Below are 16072 nucleotides of genomic sequence, written 5' to 3'. Positions count from 1 at the left end.
GGAAGACATCTCCAGTAAAGTGAGCTCTGGATTCAGATTCAACTCTCTACTGCCTAATTATTTTTTTTCTGTGGACATAAAAATATATATATATTTTTTAAATCCACAAAAAACTATAAATCAGGCAGTAAAGACAAGTACATATTTTGAGACGGAGTCTTGCTCTGTCACCCAGGCTGGAGTGCAGTGGCACAATCTCGGCTCACTGCAACCTCCACCTCCCTGGTTCAAGCAATTCTCCTGCCTCAGTCTCCCGAGCAGCTGAGACTACAGGCACATGCCACCACGCCCAGCTAATTTTTGTATTTTTAGTAGAAATGGGGTTTCACCATATTGGCCAGGCTGGTCTTGAACTCCTGACCTCATGATTCACCACCTTGGCCTCCCAAAGTGCTGGGATTATAAGCATGAGCCACTGCTCCCAGCCAGTATCTTTACAAATGCCTTCATTTGTAAAGTTTGTATAATATTATAGCCCTTAAATTCTCCCTATCTCTAAACCCAAAGGATCAAATAAAATCACAAAAGTGTGTCCAGTTTAGAATCCTCAATTAGTACTAGTTGAACCTGAAGAAAGATGAAAGTTTAATGCTAGGAGGGAACTTAATGTACATTTTCTATCAGTCAACTAATACCTTTGTATTTCTTCCCGCGCTTTTTATATTTGGCTTTCCATCTGGATCCCCGACAAGATGTGAAAATTGCAGCACCCTACATTTTTCTGAAAATGAGAACAAGATATGATTCACAATTGAACTGTGCGTCTCCATGCTTTTCTCATGAAGCTGAGGCCAGGGAGATAAGCACATCAATAGCTCTGTTGTAGCTAGAACACGCCTCAGTGCACCGGGTCAGTTCAGGGGCCCTGTCAGAAGCAAGGCAGGCCAGATCCAGAAGGAAGTTCCTAGCAACTGGTCAGAGCACTTTAGTGGACCAGACTTAGGACTATATAGGCAGCAAGCAACAAGATGAAATGCAGATGTCCGGCTGGGCGCGGTGGCTTAAGCCTGTAATCCCAGCACTTTGGAAGGCTGAGGCGGGTGGATCAAGAGATCGAGACCATCCTGGTCAACATGGTGAAACCCCATCTCTACTAAAAATATAAAAAATTAGCTGGGCATGGTGGTGTGTGCCTGTAATCCCAGCTACTCAGGAGGCCGAAGCAGGAGAATTGCCTGAACCCAGGAGGTGGAGGTTGTGGTGAACCGAGATTGCGCCATTGCATGCCAGCCTGGGTAACCAGAACAAAACTCCGTCTCAAAAAAAAAAGAAAGAAAGAGAGAGAGAAAGAGAGAGAAAGAAAGAAAGAAAGAAAGAAAGAAAGAAAGAAAGAAAGAAAGAAAGAAAGAAAGAAAGAAAGAAAGAGGAATGCAGATGTCCAGGCTGGGCGCGCGGTGACTCACGCCTGTAATCCTAGCACTTGGGAGGCCAAGGTGGGTGGATTGTCTGATCTCAGGAGTTCAAGACCAGCCTGGGAACATGTTGAAACCTTGTCTCTACTAAAAATACAAAAAATTAGCCAGGCATGGTGGCGTGAGCCAGTAATCCCAGCTACTCGGGAAGCTGAGACAGGTGAATCCCTTGAACCCAGAAGGCGGAGGTTGCAATGAGCTGAGATTGCATCACTGCACTCCAGCCTGGGTAACAGTATATGGGTGGCTTTAGAGAGAGACAGGAAGATGTCATACCAAAGAGATGAAGCTCATACCCAAAAAGTTTGATAGTAAGAGTTAGGTGCTGGTCCAGGCAGGTGAATAGCATTACTGATATCAAAGATCTGGGAAAGGGACTTAGGTTTAAAAACAATTTCAGTTACAGCCAGAAGGAGTAAGGCAAGGGACCCATTTCAGAGGAAATAGGGTGATAATTATTTTATTGAGATAAGTAGAATGCTGAAGGGGGCCCTCATTTTTCTTAAATGTTTCAATGAGGAAATTTCTGGAGTAATACTTCACACTTGTCTAGCTTGGCCTAGGAGAAGGCAGGTAAGTTTGATTTCAGGATGTGGTTGCCTGAAGAAGTAAAAAGACCATTTACTAAAGATTAAAACCCATGTTCTTCCGAACTGCTTATTCAGGAAGAAAAGTAATATTTGGGTATTTATCTAAAGTGATTCCAAATTTGAAGTTGGGAAAAGATAAATCATTCATTATCAACCCTAATATACCTAAACAGGAAACTATAAGGGTTCCGTTTCTAAACAAATGTTCCAAGGTAGAGTAGGGCAGTAGGAGAAAAGTGGTGCCTACTTTGCTGTGGAACAAAGCCTCCTGCAACTACAGAATGACTAGAGCCAAACTCAGTCTATAGTTCCCAGAGCCTGCAACAGGGAAGTTTCTGAAATGTGGTGTCAGGGAACCCTTGCGAGGAAGAGTGCAGGGATGGAAACGGGAAGAAGGGGACAGGGAGGGCGTAAGGGTTATCTCAGGATGGCAGATCACCCCATGCATACAGAATATTCTTCTCCTCCAGAATTTCTGATACGTAAGGTTTTTCTTCGCATCCATGAACAGTGTTCTGGAATCCCTTGTGTAGAAATGAATTAAGACCCATTTACTTCTATTGTCGTGAGTGTTCCTATACATATTACATCATCTGTCAAGTTGAGTTCAAAGTTGTATTCAGCTTCTGTCTAATGCATATGGCTTTACACACACACACACACACACACACACACACACACCTTGTCTACATTTATTTTGCAAAATAGTTTTATGAGTCTGGGACTGTAGGTGAATGATGAATATAAAACAAAGTTGGTGTTTAAAGCAAAAATGTGGTCTGTATAAGTTGAACCCAGGCAGAATTTTGACAGAAGCTATAAAGATATTTTAGGCCTAGAAGGAAGCAGTGAGAAGCAGTGGGAAAAGCACTAAACAGGCTTTAGTCCTGGCCCTGTCACTTACAGACTATGTAAATAGGCAAGTCATTTCTCTTTTATAAGCCTCAGTTATTTCAATGGTAACATTACAGTACAAATGCCTTACTTGAAGGGACTTGAAAGTTATATGACTTAATGTTTGTGAAAATAATTGTTATAATACTCAACACAAAGGATATACCCAATACTCTGGATTTCAATCTGAATTGCATTTTTAGCTTTGATTATTTGGGGAATACTTAGCATTATTATTATTTTGAGACAGAGTTTCAATCTTGTCAACCAGGCAGTGGCATGGTCTCAGCTCACTGCAACTTCTGCCTCCCAGGTTCAAGTGATTCTCCTGCCTCAGCCTCCTGAGTCACTGGGATTATAGGTGCATACCACCACGCCTGGCTAATTTTTGTATTTTTAGTATAAACGGTGTTTCACCACGTTGGCCAGGCTGGTCTAAAACTCCTGACCTCAGGTGATCTGCCCACCTAGGCTCCCGAAGTGCTAGGATTACAGGCGTGAGCCACTGTGCCCGGCCAGCATTATTTATTTCACTTCTTTGTTGTTGCTGTTCACTCAAATGTGAGTCCTCCAAGGAATGAGGTTAGAATGTCTCCATAACATGAATGTGAGGACAGAGTGTTTGCATGTTTTGTTTGATTTGGAATTTTAAAGCTCAACTGGGAATTAAGGTAAGCACAGGGATGCAGCTATTAAGGAAAGTGGAAAGGAACAGACAGTCCTGGAATGTGGCAGCTCCTGTTTGATTTTAAATGATAGTTAAATATTAATTTGTATAAAAAAAATCTATTCCTCCAGGGAGGGTCTTCTCACTCACTCTTTTATGTTGACATATTGTTGGTGGCTTGCCTTTCACACTAACTTATTTGGAGGAAAAAAAAGTCTTTAGATGATTCTATTTGAGTAAGAAAAAAATGTCTCCAAAACAACTCCCTTGTCGCCAGCATCAACAGCAGCTGAACACGAGTTGGGTTGTTGCACAGTGAGAATTATTCCTTTCATTTCAAAGGAATCAAAGATGTTTGGGGCAAGCAAGAGCCCCGGTTACACGTGATCAAAATAAACTAATATCAGATTTGCTTTTGGAGAGTGTTAAGTCTACTGCTGAAGTCCGAGTACACTTTGATTGTTCCAAAAATATTTAGTGGAATGGAGAAAAGTTAGTTTTAAAAAACTAAGCTGATTCGGAGGAAATAAGAAGCACTTAAAAATCTCTTCTGAATTCCTTCCTGCTAATGGCTCCCTAAAGCAAGATGGTGCAATGATGCTGTTGACTTGTAAACAGAAGTCAAAAGGAAATTCAAGCTCTGTTAAGACTCATTCCAAATATAATAACAAGGGAAGTGACTAAAGCCCTTTTAAAGTTTTTGGATGGATTCTCTTGTACTCTGGCTATTCTTTGAATTTGTAAAGAATGCGAAGAAAAGCAAAATTTCAGGCTCCCAGTTCATACCTATCTTAGTAGAAATGTCAACATTTTATGTTCCAGTATCGTCTTTTCTCAAATCATATTTCTTTCTTACTGTCATGTGCTTTTTTTTCTTTCTCTTTTTAAAAAGGAATTCACAAAAACACTATCACTCAATGCTCCGTGACATCTAGCACATACGTTTTATATTTTGCCATATAAAATTAAGCATTGTACTCCTGCTACTGCCTAAGTGACCTGTGGGTCTAAGTATCCCCTTTTTTTAAATTAAGAGAATTAGATGAGCCCCTTGCAGTGCTCCAACTGTGCTGTATCCCTCAAGTTTGGCACCGCTGACATGTTAGACTGAATAATTATTTCTTGTAGGTAGCTGTCTTGTGTATTGCAGGATGGTCAACACCATGCCTGGTTCTACCCACTAGACACCAACAATATGAATGTTGCCACCTACTACATCCCAGATCTGACAACCAAAAATACCTCCAGACATTGTCAAATACATTCTGGGAAATACTATCCATCCCAATTGAGAACCGCTGCTCTAACTGAAGCCGTGATTCCTAAACTTTGGTTAATATCTGCATCCCCTGAGAAACGGGTAAAAACATAAAGGCCCAGACTTGATTCTAGTTCAAAATATCCAGGGTCTCTGTGATTTTATTAGCTTTTTAACAACACAACAAATTTTAGAACCATTGTTTATAAGGAATCGCATAATAAAGTATGGCCAGCACATCATCAAGGAACAAATCAGAAATGCAACTATGAAAGCTCCACCCCAGATTTAGTGAATCCAGAACTCTGAGATGGAAGTCAGTTAATTATGTACGAAAAAGTACATTCTTGGCACACTCTGCAAGAAGTTCAGGAGTATAAGAGACTCATGGATGACTGTCTCTTCCAGCATAAAGTACCATTGGGAGAGCATGACCTGGAATCAGCTTCTTTGCACTGCGTGGCTCTTATTACCATATGGTCTTGAACTTTTTGTTCTAATACAGCCTTAAAAAGCAGATCAGATTGGTTTGCTTGGGAGGGAATATATTGGGGATTACACAAAACCCTATCTATTCCCAAAACCCTACCTACTCATGAATCCTACACAGCACCGGGAACCCCAACTCATAGACTCATTTTTTGGGCTGCGGCATTTAACTGTAGACCTGTGGTTCTCAACCTTCACTTCATATTATAATCACCTGGGAAACTTCTAAAAATTCCAGCACTCAGGTTATATCCCAGACCAATAAATCAGAATCTTTCAGAGCAGGAACCAGATAATACTTTAACTTCTTAGGTGATTCTAATGTTTAAGTAAATTTGATTTGTCAATTAACAGTTTCTCACAAGTCAGGCAGACATTGTAGGTAAGGTAGTAATACAAGGTACTACTTGTAGTAAGACATAAGAAATGAGGTAGTATTATCAGGAGCAGTGGCTCATGCCTGTAATACCAGCACTTTGGGATGTCGAGGCAGCTGGATCATGAGGTCAGGAGTTCAAGACCAGCCTGACTCATATGGTGAAACCTTGTCTCTACTAAAAATACAAAAATTAGCTGGGCGTGGTGGCACACGCCTGTAGTCCCAGCTACTGGGGAGGCTGAGGCAGGATAATTGCTTGAACCTGGGAGGTGGAGGTTGCAGTGAGCTGAGATCATACTACTGCAGTCCAGCCTAGGTGACAGAGCGAGACTCCATCTCAAAAAAAAAAAAGGAATAGGGTAGTAGGACATGCCAAAGGCTTGAAGGACCTGGCCAATTTGGGAATCAGTAGGATGTGGTTGCAACCTATAGGATATTGACCCTGTGCTAATGCCAATTCTTTCCCTAAGACTTTCTAGATCCTTCCAGCCAGAAGCTATCTTTGCAACCTCTGTGTTCCCACAGCACTTTTAATCTAATCTAACATATGCCGTATTCTACCTTGTATTATAGCTCTGTACATCATATACATCAAATTTGTTTCCTATGTAACACTGTGAGCATCCCAGAGATAAGAATCCTAACTTATTCATTTTCTCTTTCACCCAAAATATTTGCTTTGAAAGTAGCATCAGAAAATGTTAATTTAATTGAAATATATTAAGTGATGTAGAAATGTCACCAAATGTAGAGATAAAATATAGCAAGGCATCCTGGCACTTCATCCTCAGTCCCACAGCAGGAGTTCCTATCCCGACGTGCCTCAAATCTTCCACCAGTGGACTGACTACCCTGGACTGGACTCCAAAATTTTTATCTGAAAACAGAGACAATCTCTAGAGAAAAAGTCTGGGCAGATGACCGAAGTGCTAATTCTGGAACAGTGACTACCCAAGGCATTCAGTATACATTCAGCTCCAAACTGGAGCTTTTTCATCAGCAGTATCAGTCAAATTAGTAACGTTTGGTGGGGGAAAAAAAAAATAAGAGCCTGATTCATCAGTGTCTCCTGGAATTACACAGCCAGAGCTGTTCATGGCCTGAGTGGTCAAATCTAACAGAATGAATGAAGGAATGAGCATGAATCTCTGCCAAGCCCCTCAGCATAGTGGTGATTCCACACAAAAGTGTTCTTTGAAAAAATCATAGCAACTAGATACATGCGTGTGTCTTTTTCCCATTGCCTGTCCCTCTACTCACCATTGCAGGGACTGGAAGACTACTGAGATCCTCACAGGCACTAGAAGACCACAGAAGTGCCTCCAGGAGGCAGGCTGGGATCCAGAGTCCAACGCATACTCTTGCATGCATCCTTGTGAGAGTGTGTAGCCAAGGAACTTGAAAGAGGGGAGCACCTTGGCTAAGAATGTATTTGTGACAGAGGAGAAGGGGAAAAATGGGAAGCCTCCAGCTAGTCATTTGGAATCTGGCAACCATTTCTGTCAGCTTTCCCATTCCTAGGTTGAAGCACAGTGCTTAATTCCTGAAGGTAAGGGATTTACTAAATTGCCTCTTTGTTCAACTCTTACTGTAATAATTTTTTCTTTCTTTCTTTCTTTCTTCGTTCTCTTTCTTTCTCTTTCTTCCTTCCTTCTTTCCTTCCTGTCCCTCCCTCCCTTCCTGTATTCTTCCTTCCTTCTTTCTTTCTTCCTTTTTCTTTCCTTCCTTCCTTTCTTTCATTTTCTTTCTTTCCTTTCTCTCTTTCTCTTTCTTTCCCTCTCCCCTTCTCTCCTCTCCTTCCTCCCCTTCTTCTTCTTCTTCTTCTTTTTTTTTTTTTTTGTTTGTTTTTTTGAGACAGAGTCTCACTGTGTCACCCAGGCTGGAGTGCAGTGGCAGGATCTCAGCTCACTGCAACCTCCATCTCCCGGGTTCAAGGAATTCTCCTGCCTCAGCCTCCTAAGTAGCTGGGACTACAGGTGTGTGCCACCACACCTCACTAACTTTTGCATTTTTAGTAGAGATGGGTTTCACCATATTGGCCACGCTGGTCTCCAACTCCTGACCTTAGGTGATCCACCTGCCTCTGCCTCCCAAAGTGATGGGATGGCAGGGGTGAGCCCCCGCACTTGGCCACAACAAGAATTTATTTCTGAAGAGCATTTCACGTGTTAGGCATTTGGCTGTTTAAGAGATGAGGGACCTGAGGCCCTCAGTTGCCAAGGTCACACACCTGGTAAATGGACAGAGGCAGAATGCGAGTACAGCTCCTCCTGCCTTCAAAGTTTCTCTGGGCCCAGTGATACCACAGGCTGCACAGGAAAGGCAGGGTATATATTGTTCTTCTCCTGGCCCAGCGCCCTGATCCAATGCATGGACGAACATCTACACAAAGTGGGAGGATAAGGCAAGGGAGAGACTTTCCCCAAGAGAAGGCGCAGTAAGCCTTGATTCCAAAGGCCCTAGGCTGAGTCTGTCCTTCCCCAGCTCTATGCATTTGGGCAAATCACTTATCTTATCAAACCTTGGCACCTGGCCTACAGGGCCTCTGACTTTTTTTCTATTTATTCTTTTTTTTGTTAACTTCAGGTTCTGGGATACATGTGCAGAATGTGCAGGTTTATTACACAGGTATACACGGTCACTATGTTTTGTTATTGTTGATGTTGTGTGTGTTGTTGTTGTTTCCCAAGACAGAGTCTTGCCCCATCAGCCAGGCTGGAGTGCGATGGCGCAATCTCTTCTCACTGCAACCTCCGCCTCCTGGGTTCAACAAATTCTGCCTCAGCCTCCAGAGTACCTGGGATTGCAGGCATGTGCCACCACACCCAGCTAATTTTTTGCATCTTTAGTAGTCATGGGGTTTCACCATAGGCCAGGCTGCCCTTGAACTCCTGACCTCATGATCCTCCCACCTTGTCCCCCAAAGTGCTGAGATTACAGGCGTAAGCCACCACACCTGGCCATGTTATGTTTTGTTGTTGTTGTTTGTTTTGAGACGAAGTTTCCCTCCTGTTGCCCAGGAGGGCGGGATCTCGGCCCACTGCCTCAGTCTCCTGAGTAGCTGGGACTACATGGGCGTCTGCCACCAAGCCTGGCGAATTTTTTGTATTTTTAGTAGAGACGGGGGTTTTACCATATTGGGTAGGTTGGTCTCGAACTCCTGACCTCAGGTAATTCCCCCGCCTCGGCCTCCCAAAGTGCTGGGATTACAGGACTGAGCCACCGCCCGGCCCCCTCGACGGTTTCATTCACAGTCTGAGGTCGTGTTCCAGGCTTCAGTAGAAGGTGAAGCACCCTGCAAACTGCGAGGTCATACACAAATTCCAGAATATGATTGCGGCCCTAACCTTGCTAAGATGGATTTTCTTTATTTCCAAAAAGAAAACTAACACATCGGACATGCTGGCTCACGCCTGTAATCCTAGCACTTCGGGAGGCCGAGGTGGGTGGATCACCTGAGGTCAGGAGTTCAAGACCAGCCTGGCCATCATGGTGAAACCCCATCTTTATATATTTTAAAAAAAAAAAAGAAGAAGAAGAAGAAGAAGACTCACACAATCCCCTTCTGCGACTAGAAGGGAGCCCACGTTTACATCTCCTCCTTCCCGGCTGGCCTCAAGCGGCGCTAGCTCTCTGGCTGGCGCTGGAGTGTGCGGCCCCTGGCAGCGCCGCCGCAGCAGGGAGCCGGGGAGAGCGGCTCTCGAGGCAGCAGGAGGAGCGTGTGAGCTGTGGGCGTCCCTTTAAGAGCGGCTGGCCAGGCATTGCCCCCGCCTCTCAGTCCGCGGAGCGCCGGCAGTCACCTGGGGCTCGCGGGGCAGCCAGATCGCGGCGGGGTCGGCGCGCTTCCCCGAGCGGCGGTGCAAGAGGCGACCCGGACGCGAGGCGCCCCGAAGCCCTCTCCGCTTGGCGGTGCAGCGCCTCTCTGAGGCGGAGGATGCGGGAGCGCATCTGGGCGCCGCCGCCGCCGCTGCTGCTGCTGCTGCCGCTGCTACTGCCGCAGCCGCTGTGGGGCGGCCCCCAGGACAGCGCACGCCGGGAGTCGGAGCGGGAGCCCGGGCCTCTGCAGCCCTTCGACCTGCTCTACGCCAGCGGCGCGGCCGCCTACTACCGCGGAGACTACGAGCAAGCCGTGCGCGACTTGGAAGAGGCGCTGCGCAGCCACCGGCGCCTGCGGGAAATCCGCGCGCGCTGCGCCCGCCGCTGCGCCGTGCACCACCCGCTGGCGCCCCCCGGCGCGGGCCCCGGGGCCGAGCTGCTGTTTTTCCGCTCCTTGTTGGAGCGGGCACGCTGTTACCGCAGCTGTGAGACCCAGCGCCTCGGGGGACCTGCATCCCGTCACCGTGTCAGCGAGGATGTGCGCAGCGACTTCCAGCGCAGAGTGCCCTACAACTACCTGCAGCGGGCCTACATCAAGGTACTCACAGAGCGCTCCTCCACTCCAAAGTCCCCTGAGGCTCGCAGATGCCCGCTTGAGCCCTCGCTGCTGCCCCCCACCCCCACCCCGTCATCTTCCCATGCTCTGTTCAGCCTTTCAGATTGGGTCTCCCTAAATATGTGACTCATGTTTGTGAATCTAGATATCTGGTGGCCCTATCTCTGTACCCAACAACTAACTTGGACCAGTCTTTTTCCCTCATTCTCAGAGCCGACTTCTCTCTCAAAAAGAGGACTGTACTGGTAAGATGATGTTAGATGACCTAATTGAGCACTAATTCGTGAGGATTTGACAAAGCTGCGTCTAGTACAAGTTCTCTTCTCTCCGCTCATTTACCGTTTCTCTTCTGTCTCCTCTCCCTCATCTCTGATAGACTGTAGTCTGCAAATTTTCTCTGAAGTTCAAAAGAAAGTATCTTCAAAATAGTGAAGTAAAAATATACCTGTTCTAAAACAAATTTTTCTCTCTTCTCCCCTTCACCTACAAACAAGTAAAGATCAAAGGTTAAAGAGAAGGGTTGCTTGGAGGAGGTGAAGCTGTTTGAGGCAGTCTCAGTAAGAGTATCCACCCTGAGTGTAGACTTTTTCTTGTTTGACAGCAGGCTTTTAGTTTCTGGTGGGATACACTGGACTGGGTTACTAGACATCAGTCCTTTACTTCGAGTTTTATTTTTGTAGACCTGACTTGCCTAAAGTTAGTGTCAGGAGGTATGCTGTGCATATTGACATATTTTTCACATCCATAACATTGAAGACCTCTCTGGATGCTTCAGGAGAGGGAATTTGAATGAGTTCTTCAACCTCAACTGCCACTCACCCAATTTTGCTTCAAATTTACACTCTTAAGCCTTCTTTCCAGTTTTCTATGTTAACATATCAATGTCTCTTCTACAGCTATTGGAAAAGTGGAAACTTTGGGGGTGCTTGGTCATGCTAGCCAATGGAACTTCTTTTTTTCTATTTATTTATTTATTTTTGAATTGGAGTTTTGCTCTGTTGCCCAGGCTGTATGCAGTCGTGCAATGGCCAGATATCAGCTCACTGCAACCTCTGCCTCCTGATTTCAAGCGGTTCTTGAACTCAGGGGATTATAGGTGCGTGTCACCATGCCCAGCTAATTTTTGTATTTTTAGTAGAGATGAGGTTTCACCATATTGGCCAGTATGGTCTTGATCTTTTGACCTCGTGATCCATTCGCCTTGGCTTTCCAAAGTGCTGGGATTACAGGCTTGAGCCACCATGCCCGGCCAGACCAGGCTGCATTTCTAAGGAGATGAAATTACATACCATGTTCAAATATCCAAATACCTTTGCAGCTCATCCCACAAGATCCCTGACCTCACATTGGTAGGGTTCTCTCAGATTGTCAACTGTTGGTGGAATTCATGACATTTCAACTAAGTCTAAATCTTAACTTCCTGTGTATTGTGGCTAAGGTATTGGAGTTCACTGGACTGGTACATTGGTCAAGAAATGAGGAGAAGGCCTGAATCCTTTCCAGGACTTGTATTCTACTTACTTGTGCCTCCTAATGGATTTGCTAAGGCATGTACGATGTATAACTCTGATTTCTTCTAAGTGATTTACAGTTTCTGGTGAAATCAGTCAACACCAGACCTTGATTGTCTGACAGTGAAGCTATCATAAGCTGATTCCCAAAGCAGAACATGGGTGGTCCCGTAGCTTGGGCCTCCCAGGAGTCTCAGATGTAAGGTTAGCAGTCCTGCTGTTAATTCTGCCCCACATTTTGGACATATTTTCCTTCCTCATATCTGGAGAAAGAATACATATTCATGGTCGGTCCTATAAAAATAAATATCCATGAGGTAACCCTCAATATGTAGGTTTCCCTGGTTCTGGAATTCTGCTTGCTTCCCTGTTAATGTGAGCATTTGTCAGTCCTTTCCCTTCCTGTTCCCTGGCTGCAGGTCAAAGAAGGTGAAGCCCTGGGTTTAACATACCTCATATTTTTGTGGTGAATTGATTACAGGAACGATTCACACTCTGTGAGTGAATTACTGGGTGTTGTCTAATGAATTAATGAAGTTTAAAAAGTTCTTTCAAAGGCATGTGGCTTCATATGTTCATTTCGGTTCTACCAGCAATATCTCTGAGAGCAGAACAAGTCTTGCATCTTCTCCCTATTTCTCTTTTCTGACAGTTTCTTGGGTCTATGTAATTGACAATCTCTTAAGAAGAAAATATTTTTATCCCTTTGGAAATTCATTTTTGAAAGTCAGAGTTTGTGAACATCTAAAAATGCATCATGGTTTTTTTCTTCCCTGCCTGCCCCTTTTTAGCCTTTGCTTGGCTTCCTTGGAATTTCACTTATGAATATGCAAACACACCATCTTTTAAGACTGAAAAAAAAAAACCTCTCAAATAATAAAAGAACGTACTTGAACTCTGGCAGGTCTGGATTCTAGGACATTAATTCCCTGATGTTAGGATGAGGAACTGCCTGCATGTGACTGGATATGGTCATGGAGCCCTGTATTGATGAATTGCTTTTGATATCGGTGATCCAGTTTGCTCTTAAAAGGATAATCCTGGGCCAGATCAAATTCAGTAAGGGAGGACTGAAACGCTTCATAAAGCTAGGAAAGTGCGATTATTCTCTGCTAAGAGATTTACCAACTACAGAAGCTCTCAGGAGATACTGCTTCTTCCCCAAATCCTGCTGAGTGGGCCACTGATGAAAGCAGATTCCTTGTACTGATGTGTTGGAGGGGAAGAAGGATGAAGAATCATGAAATCCGAGACCCTCTGAGTTCAACTTCTTGGTTCACAGATGAGGAAAGTGATGTTTCTAAATGTTTAACAGAAATGTAAAGCTCAGTGTCATATATTTAGTGGCATTCTAAATGATCTGTTGAAATGAGCACAGGGCTGGGAGTCAGAAGTCTGGATTCTTCCAGTAACTGATTCCCATAGCTATTCTGTAGCCACTGGCCTGTGGTTTCACATCAGGTCCCAGAGAATGCTGCATACCTCAGGGCTATCCTTATGCCAGATTTGGACAGCTCCAGGTATGAGTATGTCCTTGTCTTGTGGGGTAACAGAAACGCACTGCATTTTTATAAGCTTTGCTCGGTAGACTGTTTCTCAAGGCCTGGCATGTTGCGAATTTGCCTAGACAGCTATGAGGCAGTAGTTTCACCTGGCTCCTAGCCATACATTTATTTTTATCATTTAAGATTGTTTGATATAACCCATGATTCATAGCCTAAGACATAAGACACAGCTTTTCTCATTTCATTCTCTGCTCGGAAACCTTCAGTGGCCTTCCCATTGCTGCCATATAAAGCCCAAATAGTTTACCATGGCATCCACAGCCTGGCTCCCTCTCAACCTTCCCAGCCCTATCTTCCCCAACTCTGCCACCCTCCAGCCAAAGGGAACAATGAGTGCTTTTGTGTTATGCCTGACACTTCTGCATCTCTTGGCCTTGTTTATTCTTTCTTGGGAGGTGTAGAGGCTTTAGAATAGGACAGATATGGGATTAGCTTTTAGTTTTCCCAATCCCTATCTGTGTGACTGTCAGCAAATTATGTAAGATTTTTTAGCTTTAGTTCTCCCATCTGCAAAATGGGGAAATTACAGGGCCTACCTGCTTGTTTCAGGTTAAGTTTAAGAGATGAGTGATGTAAAGAGCCCAGAATAGGGCCTGATTCTCATTAAGCATTGCAGATACATTTCTTATTATTATTAGTTAAAATAGTGTATTTTTCCTCCTCCTTTTCTACATGTTCAAATTGTAACTATCCTAACTCATAGACTTATTTCTGGGAGTCCTTCCTTCACTCCTTCCACAACTCCCAGAAGTACACCATTTCTCCCTTTTCTGAATTCCTACAGCAACAAATTTGTTTCTCTCCCTTCATTTTTCATTTTTAACCTTGTTTTGGAAAGATTAATACATTTGCTCTTATGTGGGCTCCTTGAAATCAAGAACTGTCTTAGTGATTCTTGCATCCTCTAAAGTAGAGGTACCCAGATTTGGATGATTACCAAATGGATAATTATTCTTAACTATCAGGGGCATTCAAATGTGATTTAAAATTAGAGATAAAGGCTCAGTAGGTCCAAGTTGGGTATCGGCAATCATTTTCCTTCCAAATACCTAAAATGGGGGCTGGTAGCAGTAGATGTTCAGTGTAGGTGTGTTAAATCAATAATAACTTGGTTCTATGCATATGAATGTTGCTGAGAAAGATTTCTGCATGGTTATCAGTAGGTTTTCTCATTTCAGTTGTCCGGCTTTCTGGCTGGTCAGTTGGGAGAGGAAGTTACAGGACTGTTGACTGCCTGACTTTTCTTCGCTGTTTTTTCCTTAACAAGTTCTGGCTAATGTTGCAAACTTTCACCATCTTCCACACCCCCCTTTTTCTTCCTTAGTTCTTATTACTTAAAATTGTACTTCAAAATACCCTTGACATATTGTACCTGTTTCATGTACATTTCTGGAATTTAAACAAACGCGAGGGACACTTTTCTTTCTTATCTGTGTCCTTTATAATCAGAAATGGTTTGACAGTGTCTGTTTTTTTTTCCTCCCACTTTTCCCAGCCATTTTTAAAAAAACTAAAGAAAAGAAACTAGTGCTGTTTATTTATTCATTTTTCTACTCCAAACAAGCTTGCCCCTGCTTGTTTTGTTTCTGGGTTGTTGGTTTTTCCATTTGACCTTTGTTTTTCTTCTTAGAATTAAAGGGAAGGGGAAAAATAAAGAAACACAATTACATTAAGCAATTCTGAATATACTAGATTAGTGATTCCTGGCAGGGGCCTCGGGGGGTGTGTTGGAGGGTGGGGGTGAAGTAAACTCTAGGAATCTCCTCACTCTTACTCTGTTTTATCAACTGCTTTCTCTTTCTAGAATGAGTGCATTAAAAAGAAATTGAAAACCCAGACAAGTGCATCATATAGGTCTTATTAGTTTAGAATAAAAATGCCTACCTGAGTCTCATATCTACATTATTTTAACCTACTTGTAGAACATGTATATTTTATCTGCAATTTATTTCAAATAGGAGGTTGATTTCATATATTATTGAAATCACAGTTATGAAATTGTTCTAATGGTTATTTCCTCAAAAGATGAAGCTTTTCTCCCCTCTCTTTAACAACTGAACACTCTTGTGCTTAAATCATCAAAATGTACAGGTCATCATCTTTAGGTCTCACTCCTTAGGAAGGAAATCTGAGAAATTGTTTGTCTAGCCAGTTTTTGGGTCCTGTGTACTAAGGAATTAGAACCACAATAGTTCCTCGTTAGGATTGTCCCATGTTTGAAAGCCTGGTCAGCTCCTTACCAGTCATCCACTGCCTTTATAAGTGATAAGTGCCACAGAGGCTTAGAACATAATCGGATGAGGGCAGCAGCTGCTTGCAAGGATTCTCCCATGGTTAATCAGGCTGGTTAATCAGGGATTCCTTCCTAGGCTTTAATAAAGGAAATTAATAAACCAGTGTTTCCCTTTCGTCATAGACCTCGTCTCTCAGAATCAGATGGATTCTGTTACTAATATCATTTGCACATTGATAAACTCCCAAAGGGTAGCTGTAAAATTCTCTTGGAAATGTTTGATAAAATGTCAGCTTGCTTATAGGTGAGACTTGAAAATTTTGAAAGGTGGATAGATTCACCTAAAATGAAGACTTATTAGATTTGATATAATAACTGTTCTTTTGTATTGCTAAGAAAATTAATAAACTGTAGACTTCTTAGAATCACAGATTTTAGAGCTGGAAGAGGCTCAAAAAGAACACCTTCAAGTCAAGTAACTGCTTTGGGGCAGTCACATAGAAATGGGGGAGGGAGGGATAAGTATTTTGTTCAAGAAACATAATCTAACAAGGGTGGAAGTGGTAGTTATTTAAATAATTAAAATGCTGTTGCTTGAAGGCCTTCAAAGATCATGAAAAAACCTGTCCCTGCCATGTGTAC

At 43.4% G+C, this 16072-nt stretch overlaps 1 protein-coding gene across 1 annotated transcript in view; it reads left to right on the top strand.

Annotated features, from left to right (window-relative positions):
* The first annotated feature begins 9458 nt into the window (after positions 1–9458).
* The window catches only part of P3H2 (prolyl 3-hydroxylase 2), a 179539-nt gene continuing 172925 nt past the window's right edge, over positions 9459–16072 (top strand). Inside the window, exon 1 of the mRNA XM_002758186.6 lies at positions 9459–10103. Within this exon, the coding sequence (XP_002758232.1) occupies positions 9624–10103 (480 nt within the window). The 5' untranslated portion in view covers positions 9459–9623. The remainder of the gene's footprint in view (positions 10104–16072) is intronic.

The sequence above is a fragment of the Callithrix jacchus genome, chromosome 15 (genome assembly GCF_049354715.1).
Source record: "Callithrix jacchus isolate 240 chromosome 15, calJac240_pri, whole genome shotgun sequence".
Lineage (NCBI taxonomy): Eukaryota > Metazoa > Chordata > Mammalia > Primates > Cebidae > Callithrix > Callithrix jacchus.
The sequence above is the reverse complement of the archived record's forward strand: the minus strand, read 5'-3'. Positions and strand labels throughout refer to the sequence as shown.